This window comes from Anastrepha obliqua, chromosome 6 (assembly GCF_027943255.1).
Source record: "Anastrepha obliqua isolate idAnaObli1 chromosome 6, idAnaObli1_1.0, whole genome shotgun sequence".
NCBI lineage: Eukaryota > Metazoa > Arthropoda > Insecta > Diptera > Tephritidae > Anastrepha > Anastrepha obliqua.
In genome coordinates, this window is record NC_072897.1 from 74787299 (window position 1) to 74810136 (window position 22838).

Below are 22838 nucleotides of genomic sequence, written 5' to 3' on the forward strand. Positions count from 1 at the left end.
TTACAGCAACACAGATCAATTGACCATTAGCCTGGAGTCGGGAAATGAACGGATGTGTCTATCTTCCTGTTACCTCGCACATGACCATGAGGAGCTACCTAGATTAATATACAAAAATCTGGTAGCGCAGGCGCAGAAGCTTGGCGCAAAACTAATTATTGGTGCGGATGTAAATGCGCGTCACGTGATATGGGGCAGCACTGATACTAACGCTAGAGCTGAGTGTCTATTTGATTATCTGATAGGTACTAAACTACAGATTTGCAATAAAGGTAATAAACCTACTTTTGTCATTCGTAATAGACAGGAAGTGTTATACGCTACTTTTGCTTTTGAATCCGTTATTAACAGATTTAGGAACTGGAAAGTTTTGGAAGAACATTCCTTCCCTGATCATAGATATATCTCTCTTGAGGTTAGTAAAAATCTACCGAAACCTAAGCATGGTAGAAATATCAGGAAAACAGACTGGGAAAAGTATGTAAAGCATTTTTCAGTAAGAGCGCTTCAACTTTTTTTTTGAATAAAACACAAACGGTTTGACTTTTTTAACTAATTTTTTTTATTATCCAGTTTGAACATATACATTTAAGTATGAAATTCGATTTCTTTTGCATGACCACCGCGTGCACGTTTTACGAAGTCCAATCGTTGAACCCAATTTTCGACCACTCTTTTGCATAAATCAGTATTGGCTCTGAGCTCACAAATCGTCGCCGGCTTGTTACTGTAGACCAATGACTTCACATAACCCCAAAGAAAATAGTCTAGAGGCGTCAAATCACTCGAGGGCGGCGGCCATTCGACCGGTCCATTTCTGGAAATAATGCGCTCATCAAACTTACTCTTCAACAAATCAATTGTAGCGTGTGCTGTGTGGCTTGTGGCCCCGTCCTGTTGAAACCACATATCGTCTAAGTCCATACCATTCAATTGCGGCCAAAAATAATCGTTTATCATTGGAAAATTTATAACAAATTTGCACGATTTGCAATCGTTGCTCAAGTGCGTAGCGTTCCGTGATGAAATGTATACTAATGAAGTTTAAAAAGGACAAGCGAAAAATAAAAAAATATTGCATCGTTCGCCCTCCCTATCAGAAAAAAGTTCAAGCGCGCCTATTGAAAAACGCTATAGATTGTATCGGGGTTACCCTAGGAATATGTCCATCTGTGGTACCACAAAGCATGGAAGGACTAGAAAATTTAGTTGACAAGATTACCTACAACATAAATACTGCCTAAAGGAAGCCTCAAAAAAGCGGAAGCGTTTTTAATTGAGCTAAGAAAACACGTCTCGCAGAAGATTGGAAAGGCTATAAAGATGCTCTGAAAATCTACAAGAAGGAAATCAGAAATACCCAAAGGCAATCTTGGAAATCCTTTTGTGAAGAGGTTGAGGGGGCAACTGAGACCTCCAGACTTCGTAAGATTTTAGCGGGAAGTCCTCAAAATTGGGAGCTGCTACAGAAAAGTGGTGGCACTTTCACTACAACCAGTAAAAAGTTTTTAGAACTTTTACTCGACACTCATTTTCCAGACTGCTCAGACATAACTGGGCATGACATGGAAGATACAGTACACTGTCGTGAAGTCAGAATAGACGCTGTATCTGAGGGTCGGCTATTATGGGCGATTGAAAGTTTCAAACCTTTTAGATCACCGGGTCCAGATGGTATTTTTCCAGTGGAACTGCAAAAGACCGCAAGATATCTAGCTTACTGGCAACTCGCAATCTTCAAAGGTTGCTTTCTATTACTGCAGCACTCACTGATTTTCGGGTAGAACCGGGCTTGGTAGGCTTCATTGGCAAAATGCTAAATAGCAGAATCATTGAAGCGAAACTAGGAGAATCGGTGCTCAGGAGATTGGTAAGTAAAGGTTCACCGCAAGGTGGAGTCCCCTCACCGTTTTTATGGAACGCAGCTGTAAATAAACATTTGTTAATACTGGAATCGGTGGGCTGTAAGGTGATAGCTTACGCTTATGATGCTGTTATTGGTGTCTCTGGTAAATTTGTATTTACATTAAGAGGCCTAATACAAAATGCTCTAGATAAACTTTCTAGGTGGGCAGAAAAGTGTGGTCTAGGAGTTAACCCAGACAAAACACAACTCATATTGTTCACTAGGAAACACAGAATCCCTCAGCTAAGTCCAATTATGCTCAAGGAGAAAGCTCTTGTGATTTCTAAAGAAACCAAGTACTTTGGACTAAACATAGATAGGAAACTGACTTGGAAGTCAAACATCTGAGAAAGAGTCAGAAAGGTGAACCTAGCATTTTATGTATGTAAGAGAGTTTTAGGTAAGACCTGGGGAATTAAACCTAAGGTTGCTTATTGGCTTTACACAGCTGTCGTCAGACCCATTCTTCTATATGGAAATGTTGTCTGGTGGTGTGCTATGCAGAAAAAAACCTATTCTAATTTATTGAATAAAGTGCAGAGATCAACGAAATTAGCAATATGTGGCATCATGAAAACCACGCCATCCCTGGTTTTGGACTTCATACTACATCTCTTCTGCAAATACTCAGCGGCCTCCTCCGCTTTAAGGCTCAAAGCGAGCTCACAATGGAGGACTGTCACACATGGACATTCAACCATCCTAAACTCCTACATGGATATATCCAGTGACTGTGATTATCACCCTTCCATTCTATGCTTCGAAAGGAATTTCCTAATGAAAATCCCTTTTAGACTGGAATGATTTGAAGAAGATCCAACACCTAACACACCCGTTAAGATCTACACAGACGGATCCAAAATGGACACCGGTGTAGGATCAGGGTTATTTTGCGAAGAGCTTTCTATTAGTGAATCCTTTCAACTACCGGATCACTGTAGTGTTTTTCAAGCGGAAATAAACGCTATTTATGAAGCCTTAAAATGGTTAAAGATGAACAGAATATCATCAAAGGATATCTGCATTCTATCAGACAGCCAAGCTGCCCTACGAGCCCTGGATGCATTCCAAACAACATCAAGGAGGGTCTTACGTTGTCGCCAATCTCTAAATGAGATGACCAAACAATATCGTATAATCTTATGCTGGGTTCCAAGCCACAGAGATATACCAGGGAACTGTAGGGCAGACCTATATGCCAGACATAAGTAGTTTTATGGTCTCGCAACTTGTAAGCTTCTCATTAAGAATCCATTAATCAGTTCTGCAAATCAAAGATGGATTAGCGTTAACACCTGTGAAATTGCTAGGCAAACATGGCCAAGACTAAATGTACGTCTGTCCAAGAGTATTATAAAACTGAATAGACTTCAAATCAGGACTTTAGTAGGTGCCCTCACAGGACATTGTCTCATAGGAAATCATGCAAAGAGATTAGGCGTTTACACGCATGATTTCTATCGTAGATGCAGAAATGAGGAGGAGTTGGAAATAATTCAACACCTTTCTTACACACGCCCAGCTCTAGCCAGAAGCAAGAACCGATTTTTAAAATCCTACTTCTTAACAAATATAGATAATCTATCAACAACCTTTACAATACAAGTAGGGTATTGTCTTTTCTCCCATTCCCAAAAATCTATTCCAAATGTTTACCTCGTCTCGTAAACAGGTGGTGTGATTTTAAATGGTAGTTTATGGGTGATATGATCATATTTACATCTATTGCAAAGTTCGCAATAATAATTTTACTCATTCTTTTTAAATAGTTCGGGTAATAATATATATTTTGAAAACGATTAGCAATCTTTTCAATGAATCTTTGAGGAAGATCTTCTAAATGGATTTCAGAACTTTTGTTTTAAATTAGGAAAAACCACTTATAGTTCTTTAGTTGCTCTTAATATTTTATGCCGCCTTGTGTTGACTAGGATTTTTAACACATTTTGAAATGCCACAATATCTGCATCATGATGATATAGTTAAATTTTTTCCTATTAAATATGCTTTTATTATATCTTTAATTTGATCAGTCGTTAATTCAATGTATGTAATTGTTGTTACAGTATTTTTAAACACATTTTCCGATTGCGCACTGTTTTCATTACTTTTTATCAATGTTAATTGTCGTGTCGCTTATCAAGTATTTCATCTATTATCTACTACAATTCGCCATTTTTGTATTCTAGAAGCATCCAGCTTCTTTGGTACAACCCAAATTGGTGCGGAATATGACGACTTCCTTTAATATTTCTCTAATTTGTTTCTCAACTTCTGTATTATGTATTTGGGGAAATCTGTAAGATCTGACGTATATACGTGGGTCGTCTTGATTTTGTGTTTAATTTTATTTGTAAACGTACCTTCTTTGTAAAATATATTCTTATTTTTATTCAAAAGCTACTGACAAACTCTTCTTTATTAAGATGTTTAAGTCTTAAATTTGGTTATTTAGAATTACTGATTGAACAAAAATCTTCTAAAAATAATGTCGTTAATGTCTAACAAAATTCAGAATAGACATTTAAGATATAAATTCAGAACTAAAATACAAATTTACAATATTTAATATTAACAAGTGTATGTAGTAAAATTAGGTTATCAACATAAGAAGCGTTAAATTGCCAAAAATATATACAATTGAATTTTAACGAAAGTAATAATTATGAAACTAAAATAACAAATATTTACAAGGTATTATTTTGATTTCTTACATATAAAGTAATTTTTTAATTGCATTTGATATACTTGTTTTGTCCCAGAAAGGTCCAAATCTAAAAAGGTTGAGAGATAATTAAAGTCGAACAACGTTCTAAAGAGTGGTGCATTGGCACAATAATATATAATATAAGCCAATACTAAAGCCAACGCGAAAAATCTTGCGAAAATTTCTGTAATTACATTTTTGTTTACAATATCATTTTTTGCGTTAAGTTGCTGAAGAATATCATAACCTAACAACCCATCGTATTTTGAAGAAAAATCAAAAACGTTGAATACTAACTCAATTTGTTCTTATTTAGGTATTATATAAATTTTGAATTTTGTTTAATATTATTTCTGCTGTAACGGTTGTTAAAGTCATTTATTTCGTTGTAAAAATTTGTGTTTTGAGAATATTAGGTTTTATTAGACTTACTGATGAAATGTATCTACTGTATCCACAAGAAATTTAAAATATCTATTTTCCAACATTATTTGTACTTTTGGTAGGTATCCAAGGCTTCTAGCCGAAAAAACTTGTTATCCTGTTCCATGGGGTCAGGATTTCCGAAACGTCTAATCCCAGATTGATTTGAAGTGTTCCCCTTGGTATTATGTATTGGCTGTGAATGCATTATTGGATTATTATATTAATTTCAACATTATTATTGTAGTTTTGGGTTTTTCTAATTTATACGGTGCTTCCAGATTCTAATTGCTGCCGTTTTTAATCGCTCCTACACCGACTCTACGTTCTTGCACTTTTCTCACCCTTCAACTCCAACTCGAAGCAACTTCAACAGCCATTGATATATTGCGACCAATCTATGCGGCGCGGAACTTTTATTTTAGTTTCAATTGTTTTCCTCTTATTTTTAGTTATCAGTTATTGAAAACATCGTTGCGAAAAAAGAAGCTCTTATCAAGACCCAAACCAAAAAGTAATAATTCAAAACAAAAATACTAAAGCAACGTATACACGCTGCTTTTGTTGTATCAACAATTCTTACGCCCAGCACACACGCTGCGATTGTTGTATCAACGCTTTGTACAGTGCGTACAATCAATTGCAGGCAATGACCCACATCACTCCCCCACCAGTGCCGTCTGCCAGCGCGAGTGGTTTTGGTGGCCATTGGATGTGTGGCATCCACATTCTTATTACTAATGGGTTGTTTTTTGTAACCTTAATCTAATGGCTGTACATTTTGCTTGGGAGTAAAAGTTGGTTGAGCCTCTTGATTTCTATTAATACTAGGAGGTAAATTTGGTTAACAAAATTTGAGTCTAAGCACGCAGCCTTGACTCTATCTGTGGTTACCGTCACCGATCTGCCTCGAATGTCAATGTCAAGGGTCTTATCCCCACGCTTAATGGTTTTTTTACGCCCGTCATAGGGCGTTTTAACGATTTGCGAACTGAATCGTCGCGTAAGAAAAGGTGAGTGCAGTTGGCAAACCCACTCTGAATGTAGCTTTTAATATTGGCGTGGTTGGACGACGCCATCAGACGTAAATGCTCAATGGTACTCCTTAACCCGCTCTCGAATTCGGTCGAATACTCAGGTTCTTTGGAATACTCAAAAAAATCACCGGGGAGACGCAAGGTTGTACCGGTAACGAGCTTGGCCGGCGAGGCGTTTAAATCTGGCTTGTGTGACGCGTGGAGGCCAAGCATAATGAGAGGAAGTGAATTGGACCAAATGGCATCGTTTTTGCACATGATCGCAGCTTTAAGCGTGCCGTAAAAACGTTCGATCATACCATTCGCTTGTGGATGATACGCAGTCGTGTGATTGTGTTTGAATCCAAGAATTTTTGATAATTCCATGAACAAAGCGGATTCAATCTGCCTACCTTGATCCGTTGTGATAACGCGTGGAACACCATAGTGAGAGATCCATCCGTTTAAGAGAGCATTTGCGACAGTCTCCGCCGACATATCCTACAGTGGAATGGCCGTGGGCCATCGGAAGAATCTGTCAATGCAAGTGAGACAATAACGGAAACCATTTGAGACCGGCAGAGGACCAATCAAATCGATGTTGACATGGTGAAATCTAGCGTCAGGAATTTTAAACTCAGCAAGAGTTGCTCGATTATGTCGAGAAATTTTACTTTTTTGCAATCGAGACATTGACTTGTCCAACGCGTGGCGACTTTTTTCATGTCTGGCCAGAAATAGCGTTCTGTGATAAGCTTGCTGGTAGCATGTTTGCCGGGATGACAAACATTGTGTACCAGATTGAAAATTTGTTTTTGTAAAGCTTGTGGAATGAAAGGGCGAACCCCCTCCTGGGAAATGACGCAAAATAGGGGTAAATCAGAATCATGAATCGTGATTTTGTGAAGCTTGATATGAGTGTTGGAATCTGGACTCAACAATGATGTCAGCTCCTCATCATTGCTTTGCAACTCAGCGATATCACGATGGCCAATTTCGCTTTTGGAAATGGATTCGATTATTGATAGAGCGTCTGCCACAACGTTATCTTTGCCCGATATATACCGGATGTCTGTGCAATATTGGCCAATCAAGTCAAGATGCCTTAACTGTCTGGGCGAAGCTTTTTCCGGCTTTTGCTTGAAAGCAAACGTAATGGGCTTGTGGTCGGTGAGAACGATGCACTCACGACCCTCGATCATGTATTTATTATGCTTGACAGCCAAGTAGATTGCACAGGCCGACAAAATTTAACCAACATTCAGACCCAGAAACCAGACTATATATTTCCGAAGGTTTATGATGCGCTGAATCCAAATCTGGCCTCAGAATTGCTCTATCAGCTCTGGTTTTCGAGATATCCTAACCTAAAAGTGCAAAAAACCCCATTTTTGCCCATATTTGAGGTTATGTAGCCTTGCAGATGTTTTCTCTCACCAAAATTAAAGGATGGCATCTTTAAATACAATCCTTCTTTTTTCAAATGGCGTTTTGTTTGCTCAAATATCATTTTTTTTCGCAGAGATATCGCATTTTGAAATTTTCATGTTTTTTTGTATTTTTTGCACTTTTAGGTTAGGAAAACCAGAGCTGATAGAGCAATTCTGAGGCCAGATTTGGATTCAGCGCATCATAAACCTTCGGAAATATATAGTCTGGTTTCTGGGTCTGAATGTTGGTTAAATTTTGTCGGCCTAGTTCCATTAAACACGAAAGATACGATTATCGTAAAAACTCAAACTAATAAATTAATTTTAGTTATCAATCCGAATTTTGCATGGACAGAGAAGCAGATATTAGTTTAAATTATTTCGGATACTTTTCCTTGTAGACTAGTGTTGCCAATAATTCACGATCGTAGGGACTGTATTTTCTTCTGTATTCTATTTCCGCGATAATTCTATTTTTGAGACACTCGTATTTGTCCGTTTCGGGAGGATTGCGAAGAAAATCAGTTCAAGAATTTGCGCGTCCAATGCGCCGACCACGTGGTCGTATTTTGTATCATCGCGAGAAATGTTAGCACGTCGAAAAGACGTCTCTATTTGAATGAAAAATATATGAGGGTTACTTTTCAAGAAAACGGGTGGTTTAACCGCAATATGACTACTTTGCAAAGGCTGATCGGTGAAGGTACTCACATTTTCGCGAAATTCTTGTTATAGTTGCCGTTGAGAAGCTCCTGATGAGGTTCCAGGTGTGCAGTCTCCTTGGATCATTCTGGTAAATATTGATTGTAGGTTCCTTTGAATGGCTTCCAAAACCTCGATTGGTATTTGCTCTCTTGGTCGTAGATAAGGTTTCTCGTTGTTTGATGATATTCTCATTCGAAAAAGTACTGCATCCAAAATGTTGTATTTGCACTTTGAATTACGTTTAAAGTTGCATTAATAGTACACTTGTTTGTATGGTTGCATAGAATTGTGAGTTAAATGCGGAAGGTAATTCCTACGACCCGCGTTGCATCAATAAAAACCCCTTTCAAATGTTTGTGTTAAATTTCGCCGTTAAGTTCCGAACTTTGGTGTAGTACCACAAGCGTTGGTTACACGTGGTGGAATGTGCGGTTATGTTAGTACGCAGGTGCAGGTGAAATTTAAGTTATGGTCGATGCACGCTCGCCGTATTAGAAATGTCCACAATTTTCTCGGAAAACACTTTTGTATGAAAATGTTCTTTGTTCGGGGTCACCGATTTGGGTTTTTCTAATTTATACGGCGCTTCCAGATTCTAATTGCTGCCGTTTGTTATCGCTCCTACACCGACTCTACGTTCTTGCACTTTTCTAACCCTTCAACTCCAACTCGAAGCAATTTAAACAGCCATTGATATATTGCGACCAATCTATACGGCGCGGAATTTTTATTTTAGTTTCAATTGTTTTCCTCTTATTTTTAGTTATCAGTTATTGAAAACATCGTTGCGAAAAAAGAAGCTCTTATCAAGACCCAAACCGAAAAAGTAATAATTCAAAACAAAAATACTAAAGCAACGTGTACACGCTGCTTTTGTTGTATCAACAATCCTTACGCCCAGCACACACGCTGCGATTGTTGTATCAACGCTTTGTACAGTGCGTACAATCAATTGCAGGCAATGTCCCACATATTAAATTATATTAACAGCGAAATTATTATTGTAAGGGAGATATTATTGCATATTAGTAGAACTATTATTATTAGCTGAATTGGGGTAGGAATTTATATTTCTCTAACTATTAAATTGCTGTCTTGGTGGGGATAAATTTTGTTTTGTTTGTTGTAGAAAAATCTTTTTCTTAATTTTGGTGTTTCACCGACGTACGTTCACTCTGTGAATTCCGAATGGTAGTCACGCACCGACCCATTCGACTACGGCGGCTGCCGATTGTACATATATTACTAATCTATAATATAAAACTGAATCGTAAAATGTGTTGGTAAACTTATAACTCAACAACGCATGGACTAATCTTAACATTTTTTTTTTAAATGTTCCTTGAAGTCCAAGGATGGTTTGTACGGCGAGAAAAATTCGAATAATTTCCGGGAAAACCCTAAAACAGCCCTTTTCTTTTTCCCATACAAATATTGCGCGTTCGTGTGTGTGCGTGTTGGCGTTGGAGGATCTAATGCGTTGACACAAAAGTGATAATATTCTTTCTTTTGTTTTAGTTTCAGAACGATTTAAGGAACGATTTCATTCACAAACCTATAATATAAAGAGGAATTGCAAAATGTGTTGGTAAGCGCATAACTCAATAACGCATGGGCCGATCTTAACAATTCTTTTTTTAAAAGGTTCCTTGAAGTCCAAGGATGACTTTTACGGAAAATAATTTCCGGGAAACCCCTAAAACAGCCCTTTTCTTTTTCCCATATAAATATGGCGCGTTCGTGTGTGTGCGTGTTCGCGTTGGAGGATCTAATGCGTTCACACAAAAGTGATAATATCGTGAACTCGACCAAATTGAAAAGTCAAAAAATGTAAGAGCTATAGATTTGATTAGCCTCGCAATATTCTTTCTTTTGTTTTAGTTTCAGAACGAGTTAAGGAATAATTTCATTCACAAATAATAAATAGTTAAGTAAATTCTAAGAATAATCATGCAGTGCTGAACAAATCCAAACATATTTTAAGAATACCAAAAGATAAACATACATATGTATTTTAAGAATAACAAAAGACAAACATATTTTAAGAAGAAGAAGATAAACATATGTTAAGGATAACAAAAGACAAACATTATTAATTAATCTAAAAAACCTATGTTTTTCACATGGTCAATTGTATGTTGCCTGTTCCCGTGTTGGAAAACCATCAGATTTGTTTGTATATACACCAGGTAATCAAACAAAAACATTGTATATCATAAAGCGCTACAATAAAAATAAAACAGATTTTTGTTAATAATTATGATTCACTTGATTTACAATAAAGCGATTACTGAAAATACTTATATACGTTTTATTTCATTATTCTTTATTATATCGGTTATTAACCCTATGTTAATAATAATAATTTTAAATAATTAATTATCTCTATGTTTTGTCATTGAAGTACCCCCTCTATAAATATTTGTCCCCTTTGGGTTCCCACTATCCCTTTAGATTATTTTTCAATCAGGTTTGAACCTTAAGTTCCCCTCTTAGTTTGAAGCCCTCTTGCAAACATCCCAGTCGGGGTTTTTAGAGGGTCCCAAAAGGGTGGCCAAAGTTCGTGGAAGCGAAGATACTTAGGTCACCCGAGCTGACTCTTTTCTTTAATTCTCCTAAACAGAACCGTCACCATGATGATAGGGCGGTGTGTGAGGGTCACCTGAGTAAAAACGTCTTAAGGTCGAAATATAAACTGCCACATTAAAAATCTACTTGACAGAACGAAGTCTGTCGGGTCCGCTAGTTAATAATATCAATGTTGTAACAGGTGTGGGATCTGCGAACTCATCGATTAATAGGCTCCTTAAAATTTCCCAGCTTGTTGGTTGCTCTCCTCACTACATTTAACGCTGGACCACGAAGAATGCTTAAAACGCATTGGAAGTAAAACGGTTTCTCTCCGTGTAAGAGAGATGACGATGCGGGTAATAAAGCGTTTAAACTATCCACATGTAGCGCCAATTAATTTTTGTTGCTTTCGAACAGAGAAATTAACTCTGCACTGTCCATTCCCTTCTCTCCTTCACTTCAGCCATTTTTTGAACCGTTGGTGAATGTGTTGGGGAGCCCGGTATTTCAAATATTGATTCTAGTGTACTTCTTACTTACCTAACTTCTTTTATCTGCTCTTATTTCATTGTCTTGACTTACATTAGTATTTTCTGTTGTTGTTACAATATTCATTACACATATTACACATTAACTAGTGTAAGAATTCTTCTTTTTGATTCTGTTGTTCAATTGAATATTGCGGAATCGTCACTTAAAGGTCGATTGTAGGTGATGAGCTTTGTAGCTGAAAATTTGAGTGGATTGAATTTTAAATAAATGGAGACGCCTATATGTAGCTGCAAACCGTAGTTCTTTCCAGGTCGTTTGCAGGTTTTGAGCGTAGATCACTTTTTTGTTGTTTGGGTTCTTATAGGATAATTTTCGTTGATCCTACCGACTGCACCAGTAATATTAATTGTATTTTTAATTAATATTAATTTTATTTTTTATCGTTTGTAGAAATAAATTTTCAATGTTATACGTTTGCTGTATGAAAATTGACTGAAGAATTTTATTATTTGAAATATTTTCTTTTTTGAAATTCTAAGATTACAATTTACAATAGAAGAAAAAGTAGAATTGTTAACAGTAATAAATATTGTGTTTTTGAGTAATTAATAAAAGTTTTTATGTTTGCAAACGTCTTGTTTATTTAATAGCGTTACAAAATTCTTCGGTAAAAACAAAATGGCAATGCTTCGTGTTTTTCTGTTCGCTTCGAGTGTAACTATATATGTATATATTATATCATCGCAAGAGGCAAACTGACCAGCGGTCTTGGATTGCTTGAATCGACGCGCCATCTATGCGATTATCTCTGAATCAACTTGAATTCTAACATTATTGCAACTTATCACTTTAACACTTTCCCTTGTTAATTAAAGTTGAATCTCAAGTCATAAAATAATATCAATAATGAAAGCAACAAAAAAAAAAAACACTTAAAATAGTGCTGTACATATATCTATGATAGTCCCAGTTTTATAGAAAGAATCTTCAAACGTGTTCTTGGTAGCGGCTTCGTCACAATACCCGCTGTGTTTTGATCCGTGGAAACTCGTTCAATGCCCAGTCGTCCTTTGGAAATTTTATCCCGGATGAAGAAGTGTTGCTATATGCTTCGTTCTGCGGTGGAGCTCTGGATTCTGTGCAAGTCTCACCGCTGCATTGTTTTCAACTTGAACAATAGGGACATGTTTTAGTTTTACGATTGCACGAGAAAGTCTACTTAACCAAATGGCTTCTTTGGCTGCCTTGCTTCCTGCTATAATTTCTGCTTCCGTCGGGGAGCTCGCTACCCCTGTCTGTCGTTGACTTAGCCAGGAAATTGTTCCCCCTGCGTATTTGGCTATGACTCCAGAAGTTGAGCGACCTGTTCTCAAACATCCTCCAAATTCTGCATCGCTGTAAACCTCCAGAATACCTTTTTTCTTGTTTCGTTGATAAACTAGGCCCAAATCTGAAGTCCCTGCTATGTATCGAAAAATTCTCTTGGCACGGACGATATCTTCAGAGGAGGATCTGGATACAAATCCTACGCTGTATGCCAGATCAGGTCTTGAACCAAGCATGAGATACATAAGATTTCCGACTGCCTGTCGGTAGGGAAACTTCTCTGACTTATGATCATCTTTCCCTGGTCCCAAATTTTCTGAGTTCTTGAGAATTGGAGGTGAGATCGGCGTGCATTCTGAAAAATTAAACTTCTCTAAAATTTTTCTTGCATAAGAATTTTGACAAATTTTAATGAAGTTTTCCTCTGTAGAACTTCTAATCCTAAAAAATGGTCAGCTTTCTTTGAAGTAATTTTACATTCCGATTCCAACTCTTTTATGAAAAACTCCAAGTTTCGTGGATCTGTAGCTGTAACTAAACCTTCATCCACGTAAATAGCAAGCATGAGTTTATTTCCATCTTTCTCTTGAATGTATAGATATGGATCTGCACCACTGACCTGAAATCCTAGTTTTTGCAGGAATCCCTCAAAACGCTTGTCCCAACATCTTGGCGCTTGCTTCAGACCATAAAGGCTTCTTTTGAGCTCGCACACTTTGTTGGTTCCATCTCCGTATCCTTGGGACTGTTTCTTAAAAACAGTTTCTTCCATTTCTCCATATAAAAACGTTGTAGAGACGTCAAACTGTTTTAAAAACATATTCTAATTTGCTGCAATGCTCGTTCCTAATTTTGTCTATGCCATGTAGTTGACTGAATCCCTTGACGACGTGTTTTGCTTTGTACTTGTTGATTATGCCGTCAGGACTCTTTTTCAAACGAAAAACCCACTTGCATGGAATCGCCTTTGCACCTGAAGGAAGTTCTGACATGGCCCAGGTCTGATTCTCATTTAAAGAGGCGATTTCCTGATCCATCTCCTTTTTCCACTCATTGTTGTCCTCGCTTTGCAAAGCATCTTCAAATGTTTCAGGATCTTCAGCGGTGTTGACAAACTGTTCTACTGTTAACACATAATCTTTGAGATGCTTCGGTTTCGAAATCGTTGACCTATCTCTCAATCTTCTTTCTGTTGGTAATTTTGAGTTTTCTTCTTTTTCTGAATCGGACTCATTTCCAGTTTCATACTCTTCTTCGCTGCTCAGAGTTTCTTCAGAGCCAAATGTCTTCTTAGTCTTCAATAATGAAAATCTTCTTTCTTCAATGTAGTCCTCACCATCGTTCTCGACATCTCTCATTGGTAGTTTGACTTCTTCTTCACATTCTTTTGGCTTCTCTTGAAATTGGACGTCTCTTGACAAAATTACCTTGTGTTCTTCCTGAACGTAATATAGATTCTGTATCGCTCGTCCTGATCGTATCCTACAAGGAATCCTTTCACTGCTTTAGCCAAAAAACGACGATAATAATTGAGGAGTGCCAAGAATCGGCGCAACTCATGAGCTACTGTCGGCTTTTTGAACTGACAAATGGCCTCGGTTTTGGCCTTAGGAGGCGCGACGCCATCTGCCGTAATCGTGTGACCGAGAAAAATTATTTTGGGCTGGCCGGGGGTGCATTTGGCGAGATTAATCTTCAAATTGTAAGCGCTTAATCTCTCGAAAACTATGCGAAGATGCTTCCGGTGTTCGATTTCGTTAACCGAAGCCACGCAAATATCGTCTATGTAGACGAAAACGAAATCCAAATTCATGAACAGCTTGTTTATGAACCTTTGGAATGTTTGAGAAGCATTTCTGAGACCGAATGTCATGACGTTAAATTCATTTAGGCCAAATGGGGTGATTATGGCCGTTTTTTCCTTGTCAGACCTATCAATTGGAATTTGGTTGTAAGCACTAACCAAATCGATGATCGAGAAAATTTTGCATCCAGCAAACTTTTGTGTAAAGTCATGGATATGAGGCAAGGGATAGCGATCTGGTACTGTAATGGCATTGAGACGCCGATAGAATCGCCAGCGCCCATCTTTTTTGGGAACCATGTGTAATGGACTTGCCCATGCACTTTTGCTTGGACTGCAGATGCCAGCATTGAGCATGGCTTCGAATTCTGTTTTGGCCATTTTAAGTCGCTTCGGGTTGAGACGACGTGCTGCCGAAAATATGGGCTGACCCGTGGTAATGATTTGATGAGTAATGTCATGAGATGGACTGAATCCATATTGCTAAAAGTCGGTGGAAGCGTCAGAGCCTTGAATTCGCTAATGAGATCAGCCATATTGTTATTCCCGACATTGATGGTAGATAAACGTTCATATGGAGTCATAATGGAATTGCATTTAACCACCGGTTGGGTTTCCGATGATTGCCTTATCTACATCGGCAATTATGAATGGCCACGTGAAATTGCGCCTGAGGCCAATGTTCAGGCTAAGCTGATGTTGGCCGAAAGTCTTAATGGGAGTGCCGTTTGCGGCAAATAAACGATTTGAGGACGGACCGGCCGATTTGTTACCGAAAATACGCGGTAGATTTGAGATATCGGAGCCGGTGTCAATGAGAAAATTCCTGCAGGTAATGAACAATCGATGACAGGTCATGACTTCCGCTTCGTCCTTCGTCCCTAAGGAAGCGGCTTTTAGTTTTCCCGTCTTTTATCATTAAATTTGCACGGGGGAACACATTTGAGTGCTGCGCCACCGAACTTGTAGTGGTATCGACAAAACGGTTTGGCATTACCGTTGTCGCCGGAGCTTGAACGTGCATTTTGGTTGTTGCCACTTCGTGATCGTGACCGTGAATGATCACCGGGGGTGGTCAACTGGGTTGCCAAATTAGCAACTGCCTGTGTCAAAGCTTTAATATTGTTGAGGATTTCCTCAAATTGTTCATTTTTATGTGGTGCACCAGCTTTCACTGCCATGACTTGTGAGGATGTGGATCCAACAAAGTCCATGATCGTATCGGCGCGTTTGGCGTATATGTCTAAATCTTCATCACCAATTATCAAGCAAGCTCGAAGTGTAACAGGCAATGTTTCAATCCACCAGCTTTTTAAAATTGTTTCCGAAACTGAGCTTCCGGCCAGGTCACGCATGTGGCGCAAAAGCTGAGATGGTTTACGGTCACCAAGCTCAACGTCATTAAGTAATTTCCGAATTTTTTTCGATTCGGAGTCCGCGAACTCCGCGATAATTCTATTTTTGAGACACTCGTATTTGTCCGTTTCGGGAGGATTGCGAAGAAAATCAGTTCAAGAATTTGCGCGTCCAATGCGCCGACCACGTGGTCGTATTTTGTATCATCGCGAGAAATGTTAGCACGTCGAAAAGACGTCTCTATTTGAATGAAAAATATATGAGGGTTACTTTTCAAGAAAACGGGTGGTTTAACCGCAATATGACTACTTTGTAGAGGCTGATCGAAGAAGGTACTCACATTTTCGCGAAATTCTTGTTGTAGTTGCCGTTGAGAAGCTCCTGATGAGGTTCCAGGTGTGCAGTCTCCTTGGATCATTCTGGTAAATATTGATTGTAGGTTCCGTTGAATGGCTTCCAAATCCTCGATTGGTATTTGCTCTCTTGGTCGTAGATAAGGCTTCTCGTTGTTTGATGATATTCTCATTTGAAAAAGTACTGCATCCAGAATGTTGTATTTGCACTTTGAATTACGTTTAAAGTTGCATTAATAGTACACTTGTTTGTATGGTTGCATAGAATTGTGAGTTAAATGCGGAAGGTAATTCCTACGACCCGCGTTGCATCAATAAAAACCCCTTTCAAATGTTTGTGTTAAATTTCGCCGTTAAGTTCCGAACTTTAGTGTAGTACCACAAGCCTTGGTTACACGTGGTGGAATGTGCGGTTATGTTAGTACGCAGGTGCAGGTGAAATTTAAGTTATGGTCGATGCACGCTCACCGTATTAGAAATGTCCACAATTTTCTCGGAAAACACTTTTGTATGAAAATGTTCTTTGTTCGGGGTCACCGATTTGGGTTTTTCTAATTTATACGGCGCTTCCAGATTCTAATTGCTGCCGTTTGTAATCGCTCCTACACCGACTCTACGTTCTTGCACTTTTCTAACCCTTCAACTCCAACTCGAAGCAATTTAAACAGCCATTCATATATTGCGACCAATCTATGCGGCGCAGAACTTTTATTTTAGTTTCAATTGTTTTCCTCTTATTTTTAGTTATCAGTTATTAAAAACATTCGTTGCGAAAAAAGAAGCTCTTATCAAGACCCAAACCGAAAAAGTAATAATTCAAAACAAAAATACTCAAGCAACGTATACACGCTGCTTTTGTTGTATCAACAATCCTTACGCCCAGCACACACGCTGCGATTGTTGTATCAACGCTTTGTACAGTGCGTACAAGCAATTGCAGGCAATGTCCCACATATTAAATTATATTAACAGCGAAATTATTATTGTAAGGGAGATATTATTGCATATTAGTAGAACTATTATTATTAGCTGAATTGGGGTAGGAATTTATATTTCTCTAACTATTAAATTGCTGTCTTGGTGGAAATAAATTTTGTTTTGTTTGTTGTAGAAAAATCTTTTTCTTAATTTTGGTGTTTCACCGACGTACGTTCACTCTGTGAATTCCGAATGGTAGTCACGCACCAACCCATTCGACTACGGCGGCTGCCGATTGTACATATATTACTAATCTATAATATAAAACTGAATCGTAAAATGTGTTGGTAAACTTATAACTCAACAACGCATGGACTAATCTTAACATTTTTTTTTTAAATGTTCCTTGAAGTCCAAGGATGGTTTGTACGGCGAGAAAAATTCGAATAATTTCTGGGAAAACCCTAAAACAGCCCCTTTCTTTTTCCCATACAAATATTGCGCGTTCGTGTGTGTGCGTGTTCGCGTTGGAGGATCTAATGCGTTGACACAAAAGTGATAATATTCTTTCTTTTGTTTTAGTTTCAGAACGATTTAAGGAACGATTTCATTCACAAACCTATAATATAAAGAGGAATTGCAAAATGTGTTGGTAAGCGCATAACTCAAAAACGCATGGGCCGATCTTAACAATTCTCTTTTTAAAAGGTTCCTTGAAGTCCCAGGATGACTTTTACGGAAAATAATTTCCGGGAAACCCCTAAAACAGCCCTTTTCTTTTTCCTATATAAATATGGCGCGTTCGTGTGTGTGCGTGTTCGCGTTGGAGGATCTAATGCGTTCACACAAAAGTGATAATATCGTCAACTCGACCAAATTGAAAAGTCAAAAAATGTAAGAGCTATAGATTTGATTAGCCTCGCAATATTCTTTCTTTTGTTTTAGTTTCAGAACGAGTTAAGGAATAATTTCATTCACAAATAATAAATAGTTAAGTAAATTCTAAGAATAATCATGCAGTGCTGAACAAATCCAAACATATTTTAAGAATACCAAAAGATAAACATACATATGTATTTTAAGAATAACAAAAGACAAACATATTTTAAGAAGAAGAAGATAAACATATGTTAAGGATAACAAAAGACAAACATTATTAATTAATCTAAAAAACCTATGTTTTTCACATGGTCAATTGTATGTTGCCTGTTCCCGTGTTGGAAAACCATCAGATTTGTTTGTATATACACCACGTAATCAAACAAAAACATTGTATATCATAAAGCACTACAATAAAAATAAAACAGATTTTTGTTAATAATTATGATTCACTTGATTTACAATAAAGCGATTACTGAAAATACTTATATACGTTTTATTTCATTATTCTTTATTATATCGGTTATTAACCCTATGTTAATAATAATAATGATAAATAATTAATTATCTCTATGTTTTGTCATTGAAGTACCCCCTCTATAAATATTTGTCCCCTTTGGGTTCCCACTATCCCTTTAGATTATTTTTCAATCAGGTTTGAACCTTAAGTTCCCCTCTTAGTTTGAAGCCCTCTGGCAAACATCCCAGTCGGGGTTTTTAGAGGGTCCCAAAAGGGTGGCCAAAGTTCGTGGAAGCGAAGATACTTAGGTCACCCGAGCTGACTCTTTTCTTTAATTCTCCTAAACAGAACCGTCACTATGATGATAGGGCGGTGTGTGAGGGTCACCTGAGTAAAAACGTCTTAAGGTCGAAATATAAACTGCCACATTAAAAATCTACTTGACAGAACGAAGTCTGTCGGGTCCGCTAGTTAATAATATCAATGTTGTAACAGGTGTGGGATCTGCGAACTCATCGATTAATAGGCTCCTTAAAATTTCCCAGCTTGTTGGTTGCTCTCCTCACTACATTTAACGCTGGACCACGAAGAAAGCTTAAAACGCATTGGAAGTAAAACGGTTTCTCTCCGTGTAAGAGAGATGACGATGCGGGTAATAAAGCGTTTAAACTATCCACATGTAGCGCCAATTAATTTTTGTTGCTTTCGAACAGAGAAATTAACTCTGCACTGTCCATTCCCTTCTCTCCTTCACTTCAGCCATTTTTTGAACCGTTGGTGAATGTGTTGGGGAGCCCGGTATTTCAAATATTGATTCTAGTGTACTTCTTACTTACCTAACTTCTTTTATCTGCTCTTATTTCATTGTCTTGACTTACATTAGTATTTTCTGTTGTTGTTACAATATTCATTACACATATTACACATTAACTAGTGTAAGAATTCTTCTTTTTGATTCTGTTGTTCAATTGAATATTGCGGAATCGTCACTTAAAGGTCGATTGTAGGTGATGAGCTTTGTAGCTGAAAATTTGAGTGGATTGAATTTTAAATAAATGGAGACGCCTATATGTAGCTGCAAACCGTAGTTCTTTCCAGGTCGTTTGCAGGTTTTGAGCGTAGATCACTTTTTTGTTGTTTGGGTTCTTATAGGATAATTTTCGTTGATCCTACCGACTGCACCAGTAATATTAATTGTATTTTTAATTAATATTAATTTTATTTTTTATCGTTTGTAGAAATAAATTTTCAATGTTATACGTTTGCTGTATGAAAATTGACTGAAGAATTTTATTATTTGAAATATTTTCTTTTTTGAAATTCTAAAATTACAATTTACAATAGAAGAAAAAGTAGAATTGTTAGCAGTAATAAATATTGTGTTTTTGAGTAATTAATAAAAGTTTTTATGTTTGCAAACGTCTTGTTTATTTAATAGCGTTACAAAATTCTTCGGTAAAAACAAAATGGCAATGCTTCGTGTTTTTCTGTTCGCTTCGAGTGTAACTATATATGTATATATTATATCATCGCAAGAGGCAGACTGACCAGGGGTCTTGGATTGCTTGAATCGACGCGCCATCTATGCGATTATCTCTGAATCAACTTGAATTCTAACATTATTGCAACTTATCACTTTAACACTTTCCCTTGTTAATTAAAGTTGAATCTCAAGTCATAAAATAATATCAATAATGAAAGCAACAAAAAAAAAAAAAACACTTAAAATAGTGCTGTACATATATCTATGATAGTCCCAGTTTTATAGAAAGAATCTTCAAACGTGTTCTTGGTAGCGGCTTCGTCACAATACCCGCTGTGTTTTGATCCGTGGAAACTCGTTCAATGCCCAGTCGTCCTTTGGAAATTTTATCCCGGATGAAGAAGTGTTGCTATATGCTTCGTTCTGCGGTGGAGCTCTGGATTCTGTGCAAGTCTCACCGCTGCATTGTTTTCAACTTGAACAATAGGGACATGTTTTAGTTTTACGATTGCACGAGAAAGTCTACTTAACCAAATGGCTTCTTTGGCTGCCTTGCTTCCTGCTATAATTTCTGCTTCCGTCGGGGAGCTCGCTACCCCTGTCTGTCGTTGACTTAGCCAGGAAATTGTTCCCCCTGCGTATTTGGCTATGACTCCAGAAGTTGAGCGACCTGTTCTCAAACATCCTCCAAATTCTGCATCGCTGTAAACCTCCAGAATACCTTTTTTCTTGTTTCGTTGATAAACTAGGCCCAAATCTGAAGTCCCTGCTATGTATCGAAAAATTCTCTTGGCACGGACGATATCTTCAGAGGAGGATCTGGATACAAATCCTACGCTGTATGCCAGATCAGGTCTTGAACCAAGCATGAGATACATAAGATTTCCGACTGCCTGTCGGTAGGGAAACTTCTCTGACTTATGATCATCTTTCCCTGGTCCCAAATTTTCTGAGTTCTTGAGAATTGGAGGTGAGATCGGCGTGCATTCTGAAAAATTAAACTTCTCTAAAATTTTTCTTGCATAAGAATTTTGACAAATTTTAATGAAGTTTTCCTCTTGTAGAACTTCTAATCCTAAAAAATGGTCAGCTTTCTTTGAAGTAATTTTACATTCCGATTCCAACTCTTTTATGAAAAACTCCAAGTTTCGTGGATCTGTAGCTGTAACTAAACCTTCATCCACGTAAATAGCAAGCATGAGTTTATTTCCATCTTTCTCTTGAATGTATAGATATGGATCTGCACCACTGACCTGAAATCCTAGTTTTTGCAGGAATCCCTCAAAACGCTTGTCCCAACATCTTGGCGCTTGCTTCAGACCATAAAGGCTTCTTTTAAGCTCGCACACTTTGTTGGTTCCATCTCCGTATCCTTGGGACTGTTTCTTAAAAACAGTTTCTTCCATTTCTCCATATAAAAACGTTGTAGAGACGTCAAACTGTTTTAAAAACATATTCTAATTTGCTGCAATGCTCGTTCCTAATTTTGTCTATGCCATGTAGTTGACTGAATCCCTTGACGACGTGTTTTGCTTTGTACTTGTTGATTATGCCGTCAGGACTCTTTTTCAAACGAAAAACCCACTTGCATGGAATCGCCTTTGCACCTGAAGGAAGTTCTGACATGACCCAGGTCTGATTCTCATTTAAAGAGGCGATTTCCTGATCCATCTCCTTTTTCCACTCATTGTTGTCCTCGCTTTGCAAAGCATCTTCAAATGTTTCAGGATCTTCAGCGGTGTTGACAAACTGTTCTACTGTTAACACATAATCTTTGAGATGCTTCGGTTTCGAAATCGTTGACCTATCTCTCAATCTTCTTTCTGTTGGTAATTTTGAGTTTTCTTCTTTTTCTGAATCGGACTCATTTCCAGTTTCATACTCTTCTTCGCTGCTCAGAGTTTCTTCAGAGCCAAATGTCTTCTTAGTCTTCAATAATGAAAATCTTCTTTCTTCAATGTAGTCCTCACCATCGTTCTCGACATCTCTCATTGGTAGTTTGACTTCTTCTTCACATTCTTTTGGCTTCTCTTGAAATTGGACGTCTCTTGACAAAATTACCTTGTGTTCTTCCTGAACGTAATATAGATTCTGTATCGCTCGTCCTGATCGTATCCTACAAGGAATCCTTTCACTGCTTTAGCCAAAAAACGACGATAATAATTGAGGAGTGCCAAGAATCGGCGCAACTCATGAGCTACTGTCGGCTTTTTGAACTGACAAATGGCCTCGGTTTTGGCCTTAGGAGGCGCGACGCCATCTGCCGTAATCGTGTGACCGAGAAAAATTATTTTGGGCTGGCCGGGGGTGCATTTGGCGAGATTAATCTTCAAATTGTAAGCGCTTAATCTCTCGAAAACTATGCGAAGATGCTTCCGGTGTTCGGTTTCGTTAACCGAAGCCACGCAAATATCGTCTATGTAGACGAAAACGAAATCCAAATTCATGAACAGCTTGTTTATGAACCTTTGGAATGTTTGAGAAGCATTTCTGAGACCGAATGTCATGACGTTAAATTCATTTAGGCCAAATGGGGTGATTATGGCCGTTTTTTCCTTGTCAGACCTATCAATTGGAATTTGGTTGTAAGCACTAACCAAATCGATGATCGAGAAAATTTTGCATCCAGCAAACTTTTGTGTAAAGTCATGGATATGAGGCAAGGGATAGCGATCTGGTACTGTAATGGCATTGAGACGCCGATAGTCACCGCAGAATCGCCAGCGCCCATCTTTTTTGGGAACCATGTGTAATGGACTTGCCCATGCACTTTTGCTTGGACTGCAGATGCCAGCATTGAGCATGGCTTCGAATTCTGTTTTGGCCATTTTAAGTCGCTTCGGGTTGAGACGACGTGCTGCCGAAAATATGGGCTGACCCGTGGTAATGATTTGATGAGTAATGTCATGAGATGGACTGAATCCATATTGCTAAAAGTCGGTGGAAGCGTCAGAGCCTTGAATTCGCTAATGAGATCAGCCATATTGTTATTCCCGACATTGATGGTAG

The 22838-nt window shown here is 38.0% G+C and overlaps 2 protein-coding genes and 1 long non-coding RNA gene across 6 annotated transcripts in view; 2 read left to right on the top strand and 1 right to left on the bottom strand.

Annotated features, from left to right (window-relative positions):
• Positions 1 to 10486, top strand: part of LOC129250143 (calcium/calmodulin-dependent protein kinase type 1-like) — a 203560-nt gene extending 193074 nt beyond the window's left edge. The window contains exons 10-11 of one of the 4 annotated variants that reach the window (XR_008582805.1): positions 9706 to 10017; positions 10069 to 10486. Coding sequence is in view for 2 of the 4 variants with exons in the window: in XM_054889786.1 (XP_054745761.1) it covers positions 4096 to 4141 (46 nt within the window). In the remaining 2 variants the exon portion in view is untranslated. Of the gene's footprint in view, positions 1 to 4095; positions 4398 to 9705 lie in introns of those variants that run through there. The other 3 variants (XR_008582804.1, XM_054889786.1, XM_054889788.1) reach the window with 3 other exon arrangements.
• Positions 10487 to 15276: 4790 nt separating this feature from the next.
• Positions 15277 to 15735, bottom strand: LOC129250735 (uncharacterized). The gene has a single exon (XM_054890334.1). The coding sequence runs from the start codon at positions 15733 to 15735 to the stop codon at positions 15277 to 15279; it is 459 nt and encodes a 152-aa protein (XP_054746309.1).
• A 1769-nt stretch (positions 15736 to 17504) lies between these two features.
• On the top strand, positions 17505 to 18370 carry LOC129249961 (uncharacterized). The gene is made up of 2 exons (XR_008582759.1): positions 17505 to 17659; positions 17716 to 18370. It is a non-coding gene; the product is annotated as an uncharacterized LOC129249961 (long non-coding RNA).
• The last annotated feature ends 4468 nt before the right edge of the window (positions 18371 to 22838 follow it).

What these genes read in the sequence shown, in the direction of transcription:
- LOC129250735 (XM_054890334.1), bottom strand. Translation starts at nt 15,735, where the DNA reads ATGCGTGACCTGGCCGGAAGCTCAGTTTCGGAAACAATTTTAAAAAGC.